Source organism: Garra rufa, chromosome 1 (assembly GCF_049309525.1).
Source record: "Garra rufa chromosome 1, GarRuf1.0, whole genome shotgun sequence".
Taxonomy (NCBI): domain Eukaryota; kingdom Metazoa; phylum Chordata; class Actinopteri; order Cypriniformes; family Cyprinidae; genus Garra; species Garra rufa.
This window is the reverse complement of record NC_133361.1, coordinates 7,933,338-7,954,551: the sequence shown is the minus strand read 5'-3', so window position 1 is coordinate 7,954,551 and position 21,214 is coordinate 7,933,338. Positions and strand designations below refer to the sequence as shown.

At 41.7% G+C, this 21,214-nt stretch overlaps 1 protein-coding gene across 1 annotated transcript; it reads left to right on the top strand.

Moving 5' to 3' along the window:
• Window positions 1–505: 505 nt before the first annotated feature.
• LOC141341063 (uncharacterized) lies at window positions 506–20,822 on the top strand. The gene is made up of 6 exons (XM_073846240.1): window positions 506–566; window positions 910–1,224; window positions 1,328–1,642; window positions 20,305–20,421; window positions 20,644–20,731; window position 20,822. Coding segments are annotated over exons 1-6 (897 nt in total).
• The last annotated feature ends 392 nt before the right edge of the window (window positions 20,823–21,214 follow it).

Genomic DNA, 21,214 nt, shown 5'->3' with positions numbered 1-21,214 from the left:
TAGAATTAATACACTATTTTAGTTACAAACATGTAGAATGGATCAATCATTTTAACACTATAAGAAAGCCTAAAAAAGGTCACTGTAAAACTTAAAAAGCCATAGTTTGTTTGACTAAATGCTGATTCCATAATTTCTATTATTATAGTCAGTTGCAGAACAAAAAAAAAACAAACAAAAAAAAAAATTCCTTTATATGTTCACTCATTGTGATTTAATTTTCTTCTTTGTGTCAGTGCATATTTGAAAACGTCAATCATGAGTCTCATGTTTGAGGTGAAATTCAGAGCAAATATCAGCAGAAACAGTGAAGATCAGTCAGAATATGAAGCTGATTCAACACTTGTCCATCATGCAGTGATATAGTGTCAGTCAAATGCAGCTCGTGTCAGAAATAAACACTCAGCCAATCAGATCAGAGGAAGTTAAACACAGGAAGAGCTGCTAGTATTTAAAGACAGAGTTGTGAGCATATAATGAAGAGGAAGACTGACAGAAAGAGAAAATGGCTGCTAAGTGTCATCTGTGTCTGCTGGGACTGATCTTTCTCTCTTCACTTCTCCCAGGTAAAGACAGCTGTACTTTCCCTACAATACTTTTAGTGTGATTAGTCTGAGAAAGAGTTCATTTTTAACATGACCAGTTTATTCTTGTTTCAAACTATATTATTTTTTCAGGATTATTCCCGAATCCACTAAAACTGGACAGTTTCACACTCAAACATCTAATGCTAAAATATTTTAAAAGTATCTTGAATTACTTGAATAGCTCTCTGATAAAGAGAAATGTGTATTATTATTATTATTATTATTATTATTATTATTATTATTATTATTATTATTATTATTATTATTATTTCATTTATTAAAATATAACACAATGAATCATTTAAATGTTCTTGTGTTTCAGATATCAGTGGAGAGGATAATGTGTTCATCAGTTCTGGTGAAAATGTCTGTCTGCCCTGTAATAATGCTCTTCCTGACTGCAAATCAACTACATGGATCTATGATAACAGACATTCAGCAACAGTTGAACTGATTGCTGGAGGGATAAAGAAGAATGACACAGAGAGTCATGAGAGACTGAGTCTGGGGTCTGACTGCTCTCTGAACATCAAGAACATCACAAAAGAAGATTATGGACTTTACAGCTGCCAACAATATGTGAATGGACAACACTACCAAGCAGCTGATTCATGTGTTTACCTGCATGTTCTTCACGGTGATTTTACGATTATGTTTTCCATTCAAAAAGTGCAGATTTTTAGTTTAATTTCTCATGAAGATTGAAAAGTGTGTGATTTGTGTGTTATTTTGTGTTTCAGTCTCTTCATCATCCTCACAGACTGAGATCAGTCCAGGCAGCTCTGTGTCTCTCTCCTGTCAGTTGTATTCATTATATACTGGAGTCTATTGTGAAGATTGGATCCGTTCTGAGAGAATTGAGCTGTTCTGGGTGAATCAGGCTGGTGTTAAACTGATATCAGACTCCAGATATCAGATATTACTCTTATCAGGACACTGTATCATCACTCTGACTACAACACTCCTGAATGAAGATGACAACAGAGAGTGGAGATGCAATGTTACTCACAGAGATCAAGTCAAGACCTCAGCCACATATACTGTCAAGAAACAAGGTAAGGAAAATCTCATCAATCATTTTACATCCTCATAATATCAGTACCACTAAGGACTGTTGGTGGACTGTAGGACTTTTTTTCAGTCTGACAGAAGAAAAACAAAGTTTTACAATCTAACAGTAAATAATGAAGCAATTTAAATTTGACAGCAAAATCTGTAACATTTTTATGTAACATGATCTTAAAAGTTCAAATTTAACAGTCATTTTCTACAGTATAATCAATCTGAGCCAACATTCATCTTTACAGATCAAGATCCCAACATTTTAGTCGGGATCAATTTGTCGGTTTGTTGTTCAAAACTTTTAAGTAAGATTGAAATACCTTTGATGCAAAAATTAGGATGATACTGATTCCAGCAAAGGGTTGGATTTTAGCAACAAACATGTAATAAAAAATTTAAACTTCAATAAAAAATGTTATATGTATTTTTTTTTTTTTTCTTAATCACTGTTCAAACTACTTTGGCACAATCATCAGAGATGGACCAGACAGAAGTTATTCGTGACCCTGGACAACAAAACCAGTCTTAAGTCACTGAGGTTTATTTGAAGCAATAGCCGAAAATACAATGTGTGGATCAAAATTATCTTTTTTTTTTTCCTTTATGCCAAAAATCATTAGGAAATTAAGCATAGAACTTGTTTAGATATTTAGAAAAAGCTCTACTGTAAATATATCAAAACCTAATTTTGATTAGTAACATGCATTGAACTTCATTTGGACAACTTTAAAGGCGATTTTCTCAATATATTGATTTGTTTTTGGCACTCTCAGATATCAGATATTCAAACAGTTATAAATCGCCAAATACCGTCCTATCATAACAAACCATACATCAGGAGAAATCTTGTTTATTCAGCTTTCAGATTATGTATAAATATCAATTTTGACTGGTTTTGTGGTCCAGGGTCACATTTGTGTAAATGCAATGTTATCCAGATTTGGTAATCTGAAAAAGTGTATATCTGGATCATTGTCATCCAATATAATTTTGATTTGAAAAAACAGCAGAAAAGTAAGATCCAGCGTAGGTCTCTACCTCAAAGCATATAGAGTGGGGGAACTAAACGTCACTTTGTAGGCAAAAACCCAAACGCTTCCATCATCCCAAAGTCAATGTTTTTTTGTTTTTGTTTTTTTAATGGGATCTCGGTTGAATCCTTTAAATAAGGTCTGCGGTTAACACAAGCTCAAGATACTTTCACGTTTTATTGTACAACATAAAACACACCAGTTACAGCCCACTACTGATTTTTTTTTTTTTTTTACTGTTATTTTTCTTAAAAAAGACTAACAAGTTGCTAAATGGGACTACAGGTGCTGTCTGAGACATTTAACGTCATCACTCAGAACAGTTTATCAAGTTATAGTATTTTCTAATTCTATAATTTGTAGTACACTTACTTGTAGCATAACCTAACTAGTTCCCCGTATTTTATATTGTTGTTTGACAATGTTGTTTTTGCTTTGCCCCGAAATGCAACCACAAGTTTCGAATGGAAAATGCTTGTTTTATTACTGATGTAACCAGCAGAGTCTCTGGGTTTGTACCATAAGGTAAACTCATATTACGATTATTCTATGTAAATACCACATTTACCGCCCTTAAACTTTACCAATGCTTAAAGCCACATTGAAATTAAAATTAAATGTTAATGGCCACATGAGACTGTTAGAAAGCAGAAAGAGTGAAGGTTTTCTGGAAGAATAAAATTTGTGTAACCACCCTAACAAAATGATAGCTGAAATACCTTTATTAGCTAAAATAAGTTCGATCTTACCAAAATCAACTCTGCTGTTATTTAATAACTTCATGCATTATATTTTTTATTGAATACTATGTGGAGACTTGGTTTTTAATTCAAACATTCATATTAATCAAGGATTTATTGACTTTTAATGGACCTTATTAGCCTGGGTTTCCCCATACTGCCTTGCGCGCAACACGATTTTATTCACGCTGCTAGTCTAATTTTCACCTCAGATAGGGAACCAATCACAGAACGGGGAGGGAGCAGCAAGACGATGACGCCTTCTATGCGACTCATTGAAGCAGTTTGTTTATAAATATGGATCCAGCATGGCAGCAGACGCCAAGTTATCTTTCGATGCAGCCTTAGAAAGTGTTCTAAGTAGTTTAGAATGCAAGTTTATTTTGAAAAAAAGAGCAACTTTTGGCATTTTCTCTACAAACATTTTCCGGTATAATTGAAACGATTGGCTATGAGCTATGCGCAGGCGCATTTGATAGTCATTTGTATCGCCCAATAAACAGCTCTGGGCATTCGTAAACCACGCCTCAAATACAGGTAAATGAACGTGGTTCCCAGACTACGATTCATGACGAACTTGTCATGACTTGGTTTGGCGTTAGCCAGGCTAGTGCCTTATTTCAAAATCTACCGAAATATGGCTTTCACATGAGCTTTAGTAATTATTATTTAATTTATTCACTCCTTACTGTTTATTATTAACGTTCATTTCAGTTTTATTTTGGCTCTAGTTTTGGATTTATTCCAGTTTTATTCCAGTTGGCTACAAAATGGATTAAAATTATTATTATTATTATTATTATTATTATTATTATTATTTATTTATTTTTATTCAGTACAAAGGCTGAACTTATAACTTTTTAATGGCACACAGCAGCTCACGTAAAAAAAAAAAAAAAAAAAAAAAGACGTGTAATTTCATACCCACCAGTCTAATCTGGGTTCAGAGATGATCTCTGCTCTACTGCGGTTAAACTAAACAGTGGCTAAATTTACATGCGCACGAATAATGATTTTGGAAAAATTTCCAATAATCAGAGTAAGGACTTAATTGCATTATGATGTTTACATGTGAAGAACAGCTCTTTCACATCCGGTTTACTCCGGAAGTTCCATTATTCTTATTATTCCTATTCAATTCAATTCAAGTTTATTTGTATAGCACTTTTCACAATACAAATCGTTGCAAAGTGGCTGTACAAAAATGTAGGCTACTACAATATATTAAGTAGCTTATTAGTAGTGGTGACTACTGTATGTTAAGTCGATGTACATATGATATAAATATTAAAAACAGTAATGGTGTTATCAAAACCAGATGATGAACACTATTAGTAATGATTATGTGTTGCAATCAAACTTGTAGTAAATTTGTTTAGTGGTGTATGTTGTTTCAAGGCTGGCATCATCGGCGGTCCTCTGAGGGGTTGGCATGATCTCTTGTCGGGTATTCTGAATCCAGACTGAATCGTGTGTAATTCCTAGTTACCACGGGATGGAAATAATTAGCGTAGCTGCTGTTCCAACCAAGCAAAAATGATGTGTTTAGCCCAAGCTGGACAATGTTGATCTGTATGTGATCAGATATAACTGAAGTACAACGTTATGAGATACATTATGTGAATGCTTGGCTAAAGAGATGAGTCTTTAATCTAGATTTAAACATAGAGAGTGTGTCTGAACCCCGAACATTATCGGGAAGGCTATTCCAGAGTTTGGGAGCCAAATGTGAAAAGGCTCTCCCTCCTTTAGTGGACTTTGCTATCCTAGGTACTACTAAAAGTCGAGAGTTTTGCGACCTTAGGGAGCTTGAGGGATTGTAGCGTAGTAGGAGACTAGTTAGGTATACAGGAGCTAAACCATTTAGGGCCTTATATGTAAGAAGTAATATTTTGTAAGTGATACGGAAGCTAATAGGTAGCCAGTGTAGAGACCGTAAAATTGGGGTAATATGATCATATTTTCTTGATCTGGTAAGGACTCTAGCAGCTGCATTTCGGACTACCTGTAGCTTATTTATTGAAGAAGCAGGACAACCACCTAGTATTGCATTACAATAGTCGAGTCTAGACGTCATGAATGCATGGACTAACTTTTCTGCATCAAAAACAGGTAACAGAACAGACTAGGAAACAGAACAGAACTGGGACTAGGCTAGGAAAACAAGGAGACTCTGAACAAGATAAACACTAACGAATAAATGCTAAACAACAATCAGCAAACACAGAGGGGAAGGAGTGGCCTTTTATATCAACATAAGGGATCACATGACAAAACCAACGAATGGGAACCTGACACATGAACCAGGGGAACCAATAGGAACAAGACACACAGACAAGAGTGAAACATGGTGGGTTGAGACAACACATAACATAAAGAGTCAACACTGAAGTTCCCTCTAGTGGGGCCGCCGGGCACTCCGTAACAAGTACATTTTTCTCTAACCTTTTTTAGCTTGATGGGGCAACAGCTTCTGAGTAATTCTACCAAACGGGTCCCATTTGGGTCCGCAACGTTTGATGAGATGCTTAAGGCACAAAAATGTCCTAAAGTGTGTTTTCAAAGCTTAAAGTTATTAATTCAAGTGTTCTTGTTAACATGATATATGATAGAACACTATTCTTAAAAAATAACATACTGTTTTTTAATCATTTTTCATTAATACATAGCCAATTTCACATGTCCGTGTCGACCAACATGATATTTTGATCTAAAATGTCACCAAATAAGTTATATATTTTTTCAAACTTTTATTATTTTCAGCATTATATGTTTGTCCCTGTTTACATAAGCTATATTTATTCAAAATAAAATAAAATTTTTTGTAAATATTTTATGATTTGTGTGTTCCTCAGTTTAACTTACCACCCCGTCATGCTAACTTGCTTTTTCTATAATTAATGTACTGTTGCTTTAAATGACATCACAAAGAGGAAGTGACATCATTTGAGCCTTACAGACACCAAGAACAAAAGCAGGAAAATAATGACATTCTTTTACATTGTTTATTTGATGTTTATTTCATGTTAGACAGGGTCCGTCAAGCTTAACCCTACCACACCCTACACACAAAGTAGATAGGGAAAACTGTTTTTTATTAATTCTTTTACATTATTAATGTAAAGAAAATCAAATTTCAGATTAAATGCATGCATGCTAGGTAAGAAACTTGACCACATGGGAGATCTGCGGCCATTTTGGGAGGAAATTTACCACCCAGTCACATACCACCCCGTCATGTTTTTTATCGTGACGGGGTGGTAATGGATGTGTGTGGTTCCTGTTTGAATGAGAAAATGTGTGAAACTACTCTAATATAGGATTCTAATATAGGAATAGGGTGATGTTTATGTTATTGGTGCGCAGCAATGCTTCAAATCAACTGAACAAACAGGTGCATTTGCATTGCTTTGATCGTTCTCTGTAGATCTCAGCTTCTCACGTGCAACTTGGGGGACTTTAAAATCTCCAACAATTAATGCTTTATCAAAATTAACCAATAGGTCAGAAAGGAAATCTGCAAATTCTTTTAGGAAATCTTTATACGGCCCTGGCGGTCTATACACAGTAGCCAGAGCAAGAGATAGGAGAGATTTCTTTTGCATATCTGACAGAGTAACATTAAGTAGAAGTACTTCAAATGAATTAAACCTGTACCCTGTTTTCTGAGTAACATTGAAAATATCACTATATATTGTTGCAACACCACCGCCACGACCAATCTGACGGGGCTCATGCTTATAACAGTAGTTTGGTGGAGTAGACTCATTCAGACCAATATAATCGTTTGATTTTAGCCAAGTTTCAGTCAAGCATAAGACATCAAAGCTATTATCTGTGATCATTTCATTTACAATAAGTGCTTTGGGTGCGAGTAATGTCTAATGTTTAGGAGCCCAAGCTTTAAAAATTGTTTTTGTTCATTTATTGTGAATTTTTCTGGTTTAATCACGATTAGATTTTTTTCTAAATCCTGCATTAAATTTTAGTTTTGACTTCACTATTTGAGGAACAGACACAGTCTTTATAGATTGGACAGCACCAATACTATCGTTTAAATGTGCAGAACAAAAGCCATCATTGCAACTATTTGGAGATTTGCTTAGTAGTCAAATGGAGTGCAGTGTCCTGGAGATGTTGTCCGACAGGAGTTTTGCTCCGACTCTGCTAGGGTGCAGGCCATCAGCACGGAAAAGCCTAGGACGCTCCCAGAAAAGATTTCAATTATTAACAAAGAGCAGTTTCTGTTCTTTACACCATGACAACAACCATTCATTTAGAGCGAAAAGTCTACTGAACCTTTCATGTCCACGTCGATACGTGGGAAGCGGTCCTGACACGATGATCTTCGTTGCGGGCGATGTGCTGCGTACCGTCTCGATCAGGCTCCCGAAATCCCTCTTCAAGACCTCCATCTGCCACAGCCTGACGTCGTTCACCCCCGCGTGCAAGACGATCGCATCGACGCTCACATCGTCCTTCAGGATGGCAGGTATCTGTGAAGAAACATTGAGAACGCGAGCACCAGGGAAACAATGAGTGTGCACTTTACCGTTAGCTAAGTTAGCACGAACGTACCGGACGATGGAGTCTCCGACGATCACAGCGGAGTGAACGACATCTGGGAGGATCGTGTCCTGGGTGCGCCGGACCTGCCTGGTCAGCAACCCCTAGATCTGCTTCTCCACGGCCTCCAGCTCGAGCTGCACTTGGGACATGACCGAGACCCGTGTCTTCACCTGCACTCAAAGGTAGACACAAATTCGCTATTAAAGCAAGTAACAGTGAGTAAACAGTTGAAATGTGTGTGAAAAGAGAATAAACAATGTATTGTACATTTTACAATGTAACAATGTACAAGAATTATGATCTGAACGTTCATCTTCAAAAATTGTTCAATGTTTGAATTCATTCCTAGTTTCACTGATTGATTGTTTTTGAAATATGTGTGAATAGAGAATAAAGAATGTATGCGAGATTAGCCACAACCACACTGGCAATGCTAAATGGGCTATAAGCTAACTTAGAAACAGACTGGGGAAAGCAAATAAAAACTAACGATGACAAGGCGTTCCGATTGTTTTTGTTGTAAAACACAACAGGGGGTAAATTCAAATGTTATGAAAAACAAAAAATGATGGTGTATAGAATTGTTTTTAGATTAAAAAAAATAGAAAATAATAGTTTAACTTGACGGAGCTTCAACTCAAGGCATGCACTACGACAAACGTCTTGGTTACGTATTGTAACCCTCGTTCCCTGAAGGAGGGAACGGAGACGTCTCGTCGAGACCGACGAATTGGGATATCGCCTGGATAGACCAATCTACTTCGTGTGTATACAAACGAGCCAATGAATATTGGCATGCATGATTGCAGCCAGCTGCGGCTGATCACAGCGTGAGCATATAATGCGCAGCAGGTGCATGCATCATCAAGGTTTCGCTGAGGAGCTGGGACAGGCCCGGCCGTACAGCGGTGGTACAGGAGCCTCGGCGACAGGACGAGACGTCTCCGTTCCCTCCTTCAGGGAACGAGGGTTACAATACGTAACCGAGACGTTCCCTATCAGTCGGTTCCTTCGACGTCTCGTCGAGAACGACGAATTGGGATCCCTAACAAAGCGCCGTGGCTGCTGCCCCTTCCAGTGTCCTGAGCGGGCCCCCCTGGGTCCCGTTACTGGCTTTGGCCAGGGGCTCGCACCATCCATTTCAGTGAAACTGGAGCACTGGGAATATGTGGAGCTCACGTCCTTCCGATAGGAGGTTCGGAGCAATACACATATAACTCAATTCAGGTTTATATGGAAGATTGGAGGTGATTGAACCCTCATATACTGGTAGAAGTTCTACCGGGGAAACACACAGCCTCTAGGGCGCAATGTGGAATTTGTAAGAGATGCAATTAAGTCTCTACGTAGAGCCTAGCCCTCTACCGGTTCTGAAGGATTCATCGAGTGAGGGCCTGACGCCTGACGTTCCGCTACGTCGGTCGTCAAGCTCGGTGGAGGAGCTCGACAGAGCTACTCTTAGGTTACTCTGGAGCAATATAGCAAGCCGACCCGAGGCCTCTCTGTGCCTACCCGTTTGAGGTGAGAACACAGGAGGAGACTGTGTCTACACGAAGGCTATAGAACCTCGTGAATGTGTTAGGGGTCGCCCAGCCCGCCACTCTACAAATGTCATTTAGCGAGGCGCCACGAGCCAATGCCCAGGAGGATGCAACACTCCTAGTCGAGTGTGCTCTCAGCCTGAGGGGGCAGGGCACACCCTGAACCTGATAGGCCAGGGTAATGGCATCCACTATCCAGTGGGCCATCCTCTGCTTGGAGACGGCATTCCCCATCTGCCTGCCTCCATGACACACAAAGAGCTGGTCTGAGGTCCTAAAGCTTTGTTACCGGTCAACGTAGCATCTTAGTGCTCGGACGGGACAAAGCAAAGCCAGGGCTGGGTCTGCCTCCTCCGAGGGCAGCGCTTGCAGGCTCACCACTTGGTCCCTGAAGGGAGTCGTGGGAACCTTGGGCACATAACCAGGCCGGGGCCTCAGTGTTACCTGGGAATCCGCCGGGCCAAACTCTAGGCACGAATCGTCGACCAAAAATGCGTGCAGGTCTCCTACCCTCTTGATGGAAGCCAATGCAAGCAGGAGCAGAGTTTTCATTGAGAGAAACTTCAGCTCTACTGACTGCAAAGGCTCGAAGGGAGCCTGCTGCAGTGCTGTGAGCACTAGCGACAGGTCCCAAGAGGGCACGGAAGGGGGCCTAGTGGGATTCAACCTCCTGGCGCCCCTAAGAAACCTGGTGATCAGATCGTGCTTCCCTACCGACCTTCCTTCTACGAGGTCGTGGTTAGCAGATATAGCAGCCACATAGACTTTCAGGGTTGAGGGGGACAGCCTACGCCCCAACCCTTGCTGCAAAAAGGAAAGCACGGCTCTGATCGGGTATCTTCGGGGGTCCTCCCCACGGGAGGAACACCAATCGACGAACAGGTTCCATTTAAGGGCGTAGGCATGTCTAGTAGACTGCGCTCACGCCGAAGTAATAGTGTCAACTATTGTGAGTTCAGTCCTCAGGAAAGTGAGTTCAGTCCTCAGACGAGAAAGAACGACGGCGCGTAAGTGTCTACTTTAATACTATTTCACTAGGCGGTCGTTACTTAGAGTTGCTGCTAAAAGCACTTTGTCGTTTCTGTTTAATTACTTATTCCTAAGTATTAATTTTAAGCCGCTGTTCTCTTAAGCACTCTGTAGTTTCTATTCACTTATTCGTTAATATTAAATTTGAGCTGCTTCTAAAACGCACTCTGTAGTTTCTATTTACTTATTGGTTAATATTAAATTTGAGCTGCTTCTAAAACGCACTCTGTAGTTTCTATTTACTTATTGGTTAATATTAAATTTGAGCTGCTTCTAAAACGCACTCTGTAGTTTCTATTTACTTATTGGTTAATATTAAATTTGAGCTGCTTCTAAAACGCACTCTGTAGTTTCTATTTACTTATTGGTTAATATTAAATTTGAGCTGCTTCTAAAACGCACTCTGTAGTTTCTATTTACTCATTGGTTAATATTAAATTTGAGCTGCTTCTAAAACGCACTCTGTAGTTTCTATTTACTTATTGGTTAATATTAAATTTGAGCTGCTTCTAAAACGCACTCTGTAGTTTCTATTTACTTATTGGTTAATATTAAATTTGAGCTGCTTCTAAAACGCACTCTGTAGTTTCTATTTACTTATTGGTTAATATTAATTTTGAGCTGCTTCTAAAACGCACTCTGTAGTTTCTATTTACTTATTGGTTAATATTAAATTTGAGCTGCTTCTAAAACGCACTCTGTAGTTTCTATTTACTTATTGGTTAATATTAATTTTGAGCTGCTTCTAAAACGCACTCTGTAGTTTCTATTTACTTATTGGTTAATATTAAATTTGAGCTGCTTCTAAAACGCACTCTGTAGTTTCTATTTACTTATTGGTTAATATTAATTTTGAGCTGCTTCTAAAACGCACTCTGTAGTTTCTATTTACTTATTGGTTAATATTAAATTTGAGCTGCTTCTAAAACGCACTCTGTAGTTTCTATTTACTTATTGGTTAATATTAATTTTGAGCTGCTTCTAAAACGCACTCTGTAGTTTCTATTTACTTATTGGTTAATATTAAATTTGAGCTGCTTCTAAAACGCACTCTGTAGTTTCTATTCACTTATTCGTTAATATTAATTTTGAGCTGCTTCTTAAAGTACTCTGTTGTTCTATTTAATTATTCGTTTGTTTTATTTACATCTATTCACTGTTAGAAAAGGAGTGTTCTTCTGTTATTTGTCCTGCGATTGTTTTTGATTTAAATTCTAGTTTTTATTGCAATCATTAAAATTGATAACTGAGCGTACGGCCAAGGGAAGCTTTTGTTTTTGTCATATCGTTCCCTTCTGGAGCTATTACAAGTGCGAAGCTGTTGCTTTTTGAGTTTCGATTGAGCCATTTTGCGTGCGGGCGAGACATTCGCGGCTCACTGAGCCTAGGAGGCGTGGCTAGCGAGAATACTGCTTAAATAGTTTGCTTACTTTCCATACTGCGGGAAAGTGAGTTCAGTCCTCAGACGAGAAAGAACGACGGCGCGTAAGTGTCTACTTTAATACTATTTCACTAGGCGGTCGTTACTTAGAGTTGCTGCTAAAAGCACTTTGTCGTTTCTGTTTAATTACTTATTCCTAAGTATTAATTTTAAGCCGCTGTTCTCTTAAGCACTCTGTAGTTTCTATTCACTTATTCGTTAATATTAAATTTGAGCTGCTTCTAAAACGCACTCTGTAGTTTCTATTTACTTATTGGTTAATATTAAATTTGAGCTGCTTCTAAAACGCACTCTGTAGTTTCTATTTACTTATTGGTTAATATTAATTTTGAGCTGCTTCTAAAACGCACTCTGTAGTTTCTATTTACTTATTGGTTAATATTAAATTTGAGCTGCTTCTTAAAGTACTCTGTTGTTCTATTTAATTATTCGTTTGTTTTATTTACATCTATTCACTGTTAGAAAAGGAGTGTTCTTCTGTTATTTGTCCTGCGATTGTTTTTGCTTTAAATTCTAGTTTTTATTGCAATCATTAAAATTGATAACTGAGCGTACGGCCAAGGGAAGCTTTTGTTTTTGTCATATCGTTCCCTTCTGGAGCTATTACAAGTGCGAAGCTGTTGCTTTTTGAGTTTCGATTGAGCCATTTTGCGTGCGGGCGAGACATTCGCGGCTCACTGAGCCTAGGAGGCGTCCCTAGCTTTTATCATTGAAGCACTGTTTGGTTGTCTATTTAACTGCGTCAGAACAGCTGACGCTGAAGCGTCAGCGGAAGCGTTCAGCCTCCTCGCGTGAAGACCGACGAGAGTAAAGACTGCGACTTTTCCTGCGCGACTTCTCCGAGCAACGACACCGACAACGCACTTAAGTACTCCTCTCCTTTATTTCACTCTTCTTTCTGTCCTCCTCTATCATGTGTTTCCAACTCATTCCGGTGGTCTCTTCACACCGCACTAATATCACACGCACACGTCGACGCAATATTTCTAACCTGCGTCCTATCGACACTTCTTCCACTGAACCTTTCTCTTTCACGGTTGGACTCTGGAACTGTCAATCAGCTGTCAACAAATCTGACTTCATTTCAGCATTTTCTGTGCAATCTGGTTTGAGCATTCTAGGCTTGACTGAGACCTGGATTCGTCCAGAAGACTCTGCAACCCCAGCTGCTCTTTCTAATAACTTTTCCTTCTCTCACACCCCTCGTCAGACTGGAAGGGGTGGGGGGACGGGACTTCTTATTTCTAACAACTGGAAATACTCAACCCATTCTCCTCTATGCAATTATAGTTCATTTGAATCTCATACAATCACTGTAACATCTCCTATCGAACTCCACATTGTGGTAATCTACCGCCCTCCTACTCAACTTGGCATCTTCTTAGAAGAGCTGGATGGGCTGCTGTCCTCGTTTCCAGAGGATGGCAGCCCACTTCTAGTCTTTGGGGACCTCAACATTCACCTTGACAAACCCTATGCTGCTGACTTCAATTCACTTCTAGCTTCATTTGATCTACAACGTGTTATCACTACATGCACTCATAAATCTGGCAACCAACTTGATCTCATTTACATGCGAAATTGTATTTCAGACAATATTGTGGTCAAACCCCTACACATCTCTGACCACTTCTTCATTACATTTGACCTACATCTTGCTACTTGTGCACTCCCAACCCCTCTACCTGTTACTTTTAGAAGAAACCTATGCTCTCTCTCACACTCCCATCTTTCTTCTTTAGTATCCTCCTCCCTTCCCTCTCCTACTCACTTCTCATCCCTGGACACTAATGCAGCAACTGACACCTTATGCTCCACTATTACCTCCTGTCTAGATGCTATATGCCCTCTCTCCTCCAAGCCAGCACGATCTGCTCCGACAACCCCTTGGTTATCCGATGTTCTTCGTGAGCATCGTTCCAAACTTAGGGCAGCTGAGAGAAAATGGCACAAATCTAAGGATCCATCCGACCTCAGTATGTATCGGTCTATGCTCTCATCTTTCGCTACCCAAGTACATACAGCCAAATCTTCATACTTCCACAACAGGATCAACAATTCCCCGGACGCACGCAACCTTTTCAAAACATTTAATACACTGCTTTGTCCCCCTCCACCACCTCCCACAACTTCTATAACAGCTGATGATTTCGCCACATTTTTTACAGACAAAACTACATCGATCAATAATAAGTTCTCAGCTCCACACATACAGGAACTAAAATTGACCACAATCACGGCTGGAACCCCCCACTTCTCCTTCTGTCCTTGCTCGGAGGCAGAAGTAACCAAACTTTTCCTCTCCAGCCATCCGACGACATGTCCTTTAGATCCTATCCCCTCACACCTTCTCCAAGCAATCTCCCCTACAATCCTACCGGCGCTCACACACATCATCAACACATCTCTTCTCACAGGCACTTTTCCCACTACATTTAAGCAGGCCCGGGTAACCCCACTGCTCAAAAAACCTACACTTAACTCCTCACTCATAGACAACTACAGACCTGTCTCCCTCCTTCCATTCATAGCAAAAACACTGGAATGGGCTGTTTTCAACCAGCTATCCTTATTCCTCTCACAGAACAATCTACTGGACTCTAACCAATCAGGGTTCAGAAGCGGCCATTCAACTGAGACTGCGCTACTGTCTGTCACTGAAGCCTTGCGGACGGCAAAAGCTGAGTCCAAATCATCGGTACTCATCTTGCTGGACCTATCTGCAGCTTTTGACACTGTGAATCACCAGATCCTCCTGTCCACCCTCTCAATGCTGGGTATTACAGGGACTTCTCTTCGCTGGTTCAAATCCTACCTCTCTGGTAGGTCTTTCAGAGTGGCCTGGGGAGGCGAGGTATCCAAAACTCATCAACTGGTCACTGGGGTTCCTCAGGGTTCAGTTCTTGGACCTCTCCTCTTCTCCATATACACTACATCTCTGGGCCCCATCATACAGGCACATGGCTTCTCCTACCATTGCTATGCTGATGACACACAGCTCTATCTTTCTTTCAAACCAGACGATCCATCGGTAGCTGCACGGATCTCAGGTTGCCTAGCGGATATCTCTGCATGGATGAAGGAACACCATCTACAGCTCAATCTAGCAAAGACGGAACTCCTTATCTTTCCTGCCACTCCATCTCTACAGCATGACTTCTCCATCCAGTTAGGTTCATCAACAATTACCCCATCAACTTCAGCCAGAAATCTGGGTGTTATCTTTGACAACCAACTGACTTTTAAAGACCACATAGCTAAGACCGCTCGATCTTGCAGGTTTGCATTGTACAACATCAGAAAGATCAGGCCCTTCCTAACAGAGCATGCTACACAACTCCTCGTCCAGGCCCTGGTCATTTCCAGGCTGGACTACTGCAATGCTCTTTTAGCTGGTCTTCCAGCATGTACAATCAAGCCTCTACAAATGATTCAGAATGCAGCAGCACGACTGGTCTTCAACGAGCCCAAAAAGGCCCATGTTACACCTCTCTTCATATCCCTGCACTGGCTACCGGTTACAGCACGCATCAAATTCAAGACACTGATGCTGGCCTATAGGACAGCCACCGGATCATCACCTGCCTACCTCCATTCACTACTACACATCTACACTCCTTCCAGAAGACTGAGATCCTCTAGTGAAAGACGCCTCATTGTACCACCACAGAGAGGTATTAAATCACTGTCCAGAACATTCTCGTTCAACGTTCCTGCCTGGTGGAATGATCTTCCCACCCCTATCCGGAATGCAGACTCCTTAACAGCTTTCAAACGACTGCTGAAAACCCATCTTTTTCGACACTATCTGACTCAATAAAAAAAAAAAAAAAAAAAAAAAAATATATATATATCCTCCCTTCTAGCCTGTTTTTCCTCTCTTTCTTGATCTTCTCCTTCTAGCCTGCACTCTTCTAACAACACCTGATATATGGTATTTTTGAACACTTCCTATGTTGATCTGCCTCCTTAGGATGAATCACTTGTTGTATTCCCAATTGTAAGTCGCTTTGGATAAAAGCGTCGGCTAAATGAATAAATGTAAATGTAAATGTAAACTACCCCTTGGGGTAGGTCACTTAGAACCTCCGCGTCCCGTCCAGGGACCAGACATGTAATTTCCAGAGGTCTGGACGCGGGTGCCATAAAGTGCCCCGTCTCTGAGTCAGAAGATCCTTCCTCAGAGGGATTTGCCAGGGAGGGGCTGTCGCGAGGAGCATGAGTTCGGGGAACCAGGTCCGAGTGGGCCAGTAAGGGGCTACCAGAAGGACCTGCTCCTCGTCCTCCCTGATCTTGCACAGTACCTGTGCGAGAAGGCTCACTGGGGGAAATGCATATTTGCGGAGGCCCCGCGGCCAGCTGCATGCCAGTGCGTCCGTGCCGAGTGTGCCCTCGGTCAGGGAGAAAAAGAGCTGGCAGTGGGCTGTCTCCGGGGAGGCGAACAGATCTACTTGAGCCTCGCCGAAGCGTCTCCAAATCAGCTGAACCGACTGGGGGTGGAGTCTCCACTCTCCGGGAAGCGCAGCTCGTGAGAGCACGTCGGCCGCACGGTTGAGCAACCCGGGAATGTGAATGGCACGAAGCGACCTCAGATGCTTCTGACTCCACAAGAGGAGATGACGGGCGAGTTGCGACATGCGACGGGAGCGTAGACCATCTTGCCGGTTGATGTACGCAACGGTCGCAATATTGTCCGTACGGACCAGCACGTGATTGCCACGTAGGTGCCCCTTGAGGCGGAGCAGGGTGAGACGTACTGCAACCAACTCGAGGCAGTTGATGTGCCAAGTCAGCTGGGGGCCCGTCCAAACCCCTGAAACTGCCTGTCCGTCGTACGTGGCTCCCCACCCGGTGGTGGAGGCATCTGTGTGTACCACAGCATGCCTGGAGACCTGTTCCATGGGTACTCCTGCCCGTAGAAATGAGAGGTCTGACCACGGGGTGAAAGACTGGAGGCAAGCCGGTGTTATCTGAATCCGGTGAGAGCCGCGAAGCCACGCTCTCCTCAGGACTCGGCCATGGAGCCAGTGTTGAAGCGGTCTCATATGGAGTAGCCCGAGCGGTGTAACCGCCGCAGCTGCTGCCATATGCCCCAGGAGCCTCTGAAATTGTTTCAGTGGGACCACTGTCCTGCTCTTGAATGTGTCCAGGCAGTTCAACACTGACTGAGCATGTTCCTGCGTGAGGCGTGCTGTCTGGCTGACCGAGTCCAGTTCCATACCGAGAAAAGAGATTCTCTGTGTAGGAGAGAGTTTGCTCTTTTCCCAGTTGACCCGAAGACCCAACTGGCTGAGGTGTGCGAGCACCAGGTCCCTGTGTTCGCATAACTGAACCCAAGACTGTGCTAGGACGAGCCAGTCGTCGAGGTAGTTGAGAATGCGAATGCCCTGTTCTCTGAGGGGAACAAGGGCCGCCTCCGCGACCTTTGTGAAGAGACGGGGGGAGAGGGACAGCCCGAAGGGCAGGACCGTGTACTGATATGCCCTGCCTTCGAACGCGAACCGCAGAAAGGGTCTGTGGCGTGGAAGGATTGAGACATGGAAGTACGCGTCCTTCAGGTCGATCGCTGCAAACCAATCTTGGGGACGGACACATCTGAAAATGTGTTTCTGAGTGAGCATTTTGAACGGTAGCCTGTGAAGGGCTCGGTTCAAGACGCGTAGATCCAAGATCGGCCGAAGCCCGCCGCTTTTCTTGGGTACTATGAAGTACGGGCTGTATCGCTTCCTTCGCCAGCAAGGAAGCGATCTCTGCACGCAAGATGGGAGCATCTGCGGCCCTGACTGAGGTGAAGTGGATACCTCTGAATTTGGGAGGGCGCCGGGCGAACTGAATCGCATAGCCGAAAGTGATGGTCCAAAGGAGCCAGCAAGATGGGCTGGGAAGCTCTTTCCAAGCTCCCAGAAAATGAACAAGTGGCACAAGGGGGACCACCGTCGTACCCGCGGGGGTGCAGCGAAGGGGGGGGCAGGGACCCTGCCTCACAGTCTCGTTGCCGGACCGGAGCAGGGTCAGAGCGTCTGTATGTTGAGTGTGTGAGACGCTTACCTGCGCATGAGCCGATGGTGCGTGAGTAGTCCGTCTTGCCGTGCTCTCGAACCGCCCATCGTCGCTCGCTGGCGAGGGGGGAGGATGGGTGAGGCACAGGGGTGACCTGCGCACTCCCCGCAGTCCCGCTTGGGGACCCAGAGATAGATAAATTTGCTCTTTTGTCGAGTATTTGGGCGGGGAAAAAACAAACAAAAGATTCTCCGCCCGGCCCGTGGCCATCACCCGGCGCCAGGAAACGGCCGCACCCAGAAACGCACGGGGAGAAAGGCATGTTGCCTCGTCTTTAAAAAGACGCTCAACCCGTGGAGCTCCTTTAGAAATTCACTCTTTTCGGAAATTGCTCTTATAGGAATTTGCTCTTTTAGTGCTGAGGCGCACAGGGGAAATGGCCGCAGCAACACAGAAGGTGGATGGTGAAGACCAGCTGTGTGCTTCCACTCGACACGGAAGACCACGCCGCTGAAGCGCCGTGCCGCCAACACAAAAGAGAAAAAGGAGGTAAGTGTTGCTTCTGACTCGTCCCACTGAAGAATGGTCCAGCTCCGAAGCGAAAGCTTGATGATGCATGCACCTGCTGCGCATTATATGCTCACGCTGTGATCAGCCGCAGCTGGCTGCAATCATGCATGCCAATATTCATTGGCTCGTTTGTATACACACGAAGTAGATTGGTCTATCCAGGCGATATCCCAATTCGTCGGTCTCGACGAGACGTCGAAGGAACCGACTGATAGGGAACAGGAAGTCACTCAAGGCATGCGCTATGAAAAACCGTCAATGTTCATATCGCGCAATGTCCACAACATAAACTCAGTTTCCTAAGCTCCCTAAAAGTGTGTCGCGTTCTTCGCCGCGTCGCTTCTAATCTGCAGGCAGGCGCCAGAATATTTCCTCTACCGGGGCTAACGGGGCCTAGACCAATATGTGGGGGTGCTAAGAAAACAATCGATATTTGTGACGTCAAAGTTACTTAATGAAGAAATATTGTCTTTTTCTAAAGAAAAGCAGCTCTGGTACACACCACATTTAACTGAAGTATAATTTTAAATTATATTTAAAATGGCCTTTTAAATGATATTTAAAACTGACACGAAATAACACGTTTTTTGCAGTGAGAGGTGCCTTTTTTTGAATGGATTTTCTGTTGGCAGTGAGTGTTCTGCGCTGCTTATGCGCCCCAGGTGACTCGCGTTTTTGCTGTTACTCAACGTCATTCACATTTTTTTTTCCATTGTCCAATCGAATGAATGGAGAGGAGGGCCTTCTGTTGTGGTGACAAAAGTTTACTGTTGCTTAAAAAGTCCGGAGACTGCAAGAAATGGAGAAGAATCTTTTGGTGTCTGTCGTGGGTAACCCGGAGCTGGATTTTTTAGGGTTTCTGCTAATATGCAGCACACTTCTCTTTTTTTAAAAGTCACCAAAAAAGGCAGTGCTGTGCGCCTGCATTTTAAAAACTAAAAGGCGCATTCGGTGTGATCGGGTCCTAGTTACTATTACCTTTACATGCAAAAAGTCAGCTTATTTTAAGATGTTTGCAATGCAAGTGAAGTCCAGTCTAACAGCGCATATATATGTTAAACGTTTAAACTAACATTTTGATATGCTTGAAAACTGTAATATCTATATGGCTGTAATCCATGGCTATAATTGTACTCATTAATAAATATTCATCTTTTGATTATTGCTGTGATAAGTGTGATTTTTATTTCCAGCCCATTTTAATATGCTGTTTTTTTTCATATGGTCAATTTTTAACAGTAGTTTAAAAATAGCTAAAACATAATTTCTAAGACAAAAAGTAGTTACAAAATAACTGAAACACTGCATAGTCTTCACTGTTTGAAATAAGTTGTGAACTGATTCTTATTAAAGATCCAAATCTGATTCAGTCAAGAGCAGTGAGTGATTTTCTTTGCTGTCCCTTTAAGACCGACTGCACGTTTATTTAATGCATAACTGACTGGGTTTACATGTATTTACCAGGCTACAGGATTTTTGATGTAATTAGTAATGGAATTTTACAATTAAAGTGTAATAAGGCATGAAAGAGATCTATTTTCACATTCATTAAAGAGCAGGTCAAATGTGTCACTAGGTAACACATTATCATAAACACCCAGCCCTGCAACACCTCTCTTCCCAACAACTGCCACTGTAAACACTGATGATGAAACACTGCATTTCACAATGATCAAGTATGTAATTATGATGTTGATGTTACAGAATTATGATCTGAACGTTCATCTTCTGCAGCTCTGGTCGATTCAACACAGATTCCACTCAGCAGCTCAAACTCTGAGACGACATCAAGACAAACTCCAGCAGCAGCCCCTGAACAAGGTTCATCATCACTCTCACACATCAGCAGAGGTACGGCACAACTTTACATGCAGTTCATTAATGCTGAAACAGTATCTGGAATGCTTTGTCAAAAATTTTTCAATGTTTGAATTCATTCCTAGTTTCACTGATTGATTGTTTCTCTCTCTCTCTCTCTCTCTCTCTCTCTCTCTCTCTCTCTCTCTCTCTCTCTCTCTCTCTCTCTCTCTCTCTCGATTGTGTCTATCATCTGTCTACACATCTTTTATGTAGAGATTTTGATTGTTCTTAAGACTGCAGTGTTTGCTGCTCCTACTGTGATTCTTCATTCTTCTTCAGATCATCTGTGCAAGAAGAGCTGGTGAGTATTTGAGATTATTCACATTGATCTGGAACAAACTCTTTAGTCATGAGAGCTCAGTAAATGCTTTTGTGTTCAATTATTTTGCAGAGCGGAAGGATTCACAGCATCAAGAGGAAATAGTGATGAATACAGTATTAGAATAAAATATTCCCTACTAATAACAGGCCAGATTACAGGAAGATTTATCTTCATCTCAATGATATTATGGATATTTGCATACAGCTTTCAATGATAATTGCTCCATATAATATGTGGTCATATTCTAATCGTAATTCAATTATTACATTAAACTTTTTACAAAAGGCTTTTTAAAGGTTGTAATAGTTAATTACAACCATTTGCAGAAATAAAAATTCACAATTTCCAAACATTATTTTTTGTCTTCAAATATATGCTGAATACTTGAGTTTATTTCACAATCTTAAAGTGTAAAATAAGATATTTCTATATGATATTGGGCTAATAACTAACAAGAAAAAC

What these genes read in the sequence shown, in the direction of transcription:
- LOC141341063 (XM_073846240.1), top strand. Translation starts at nt 506, where the DNA reads ATGGCTGCTAAGTGTCATCTGTGTCTGCTGGGACTGATCTTTCTCTCT. An exon ending in TTACCTGCATGTTCTTCACG is followed by an intron (nt 1,225 to 1,327) that starts GTGATTTTACGA and finishes TTTGTGTTTCAG; the next exon opens with TCTCTTCATCATCCTCACAG. An exon ending in ACTCTCACACATCAGCAGAG is followed by an intron (nt 20,422 to 20,643) that starts GTACGGCACAAC and finishes TCTTTTATGTAG; the next exon opens with AGATTTTGATTGTTCTTAAG.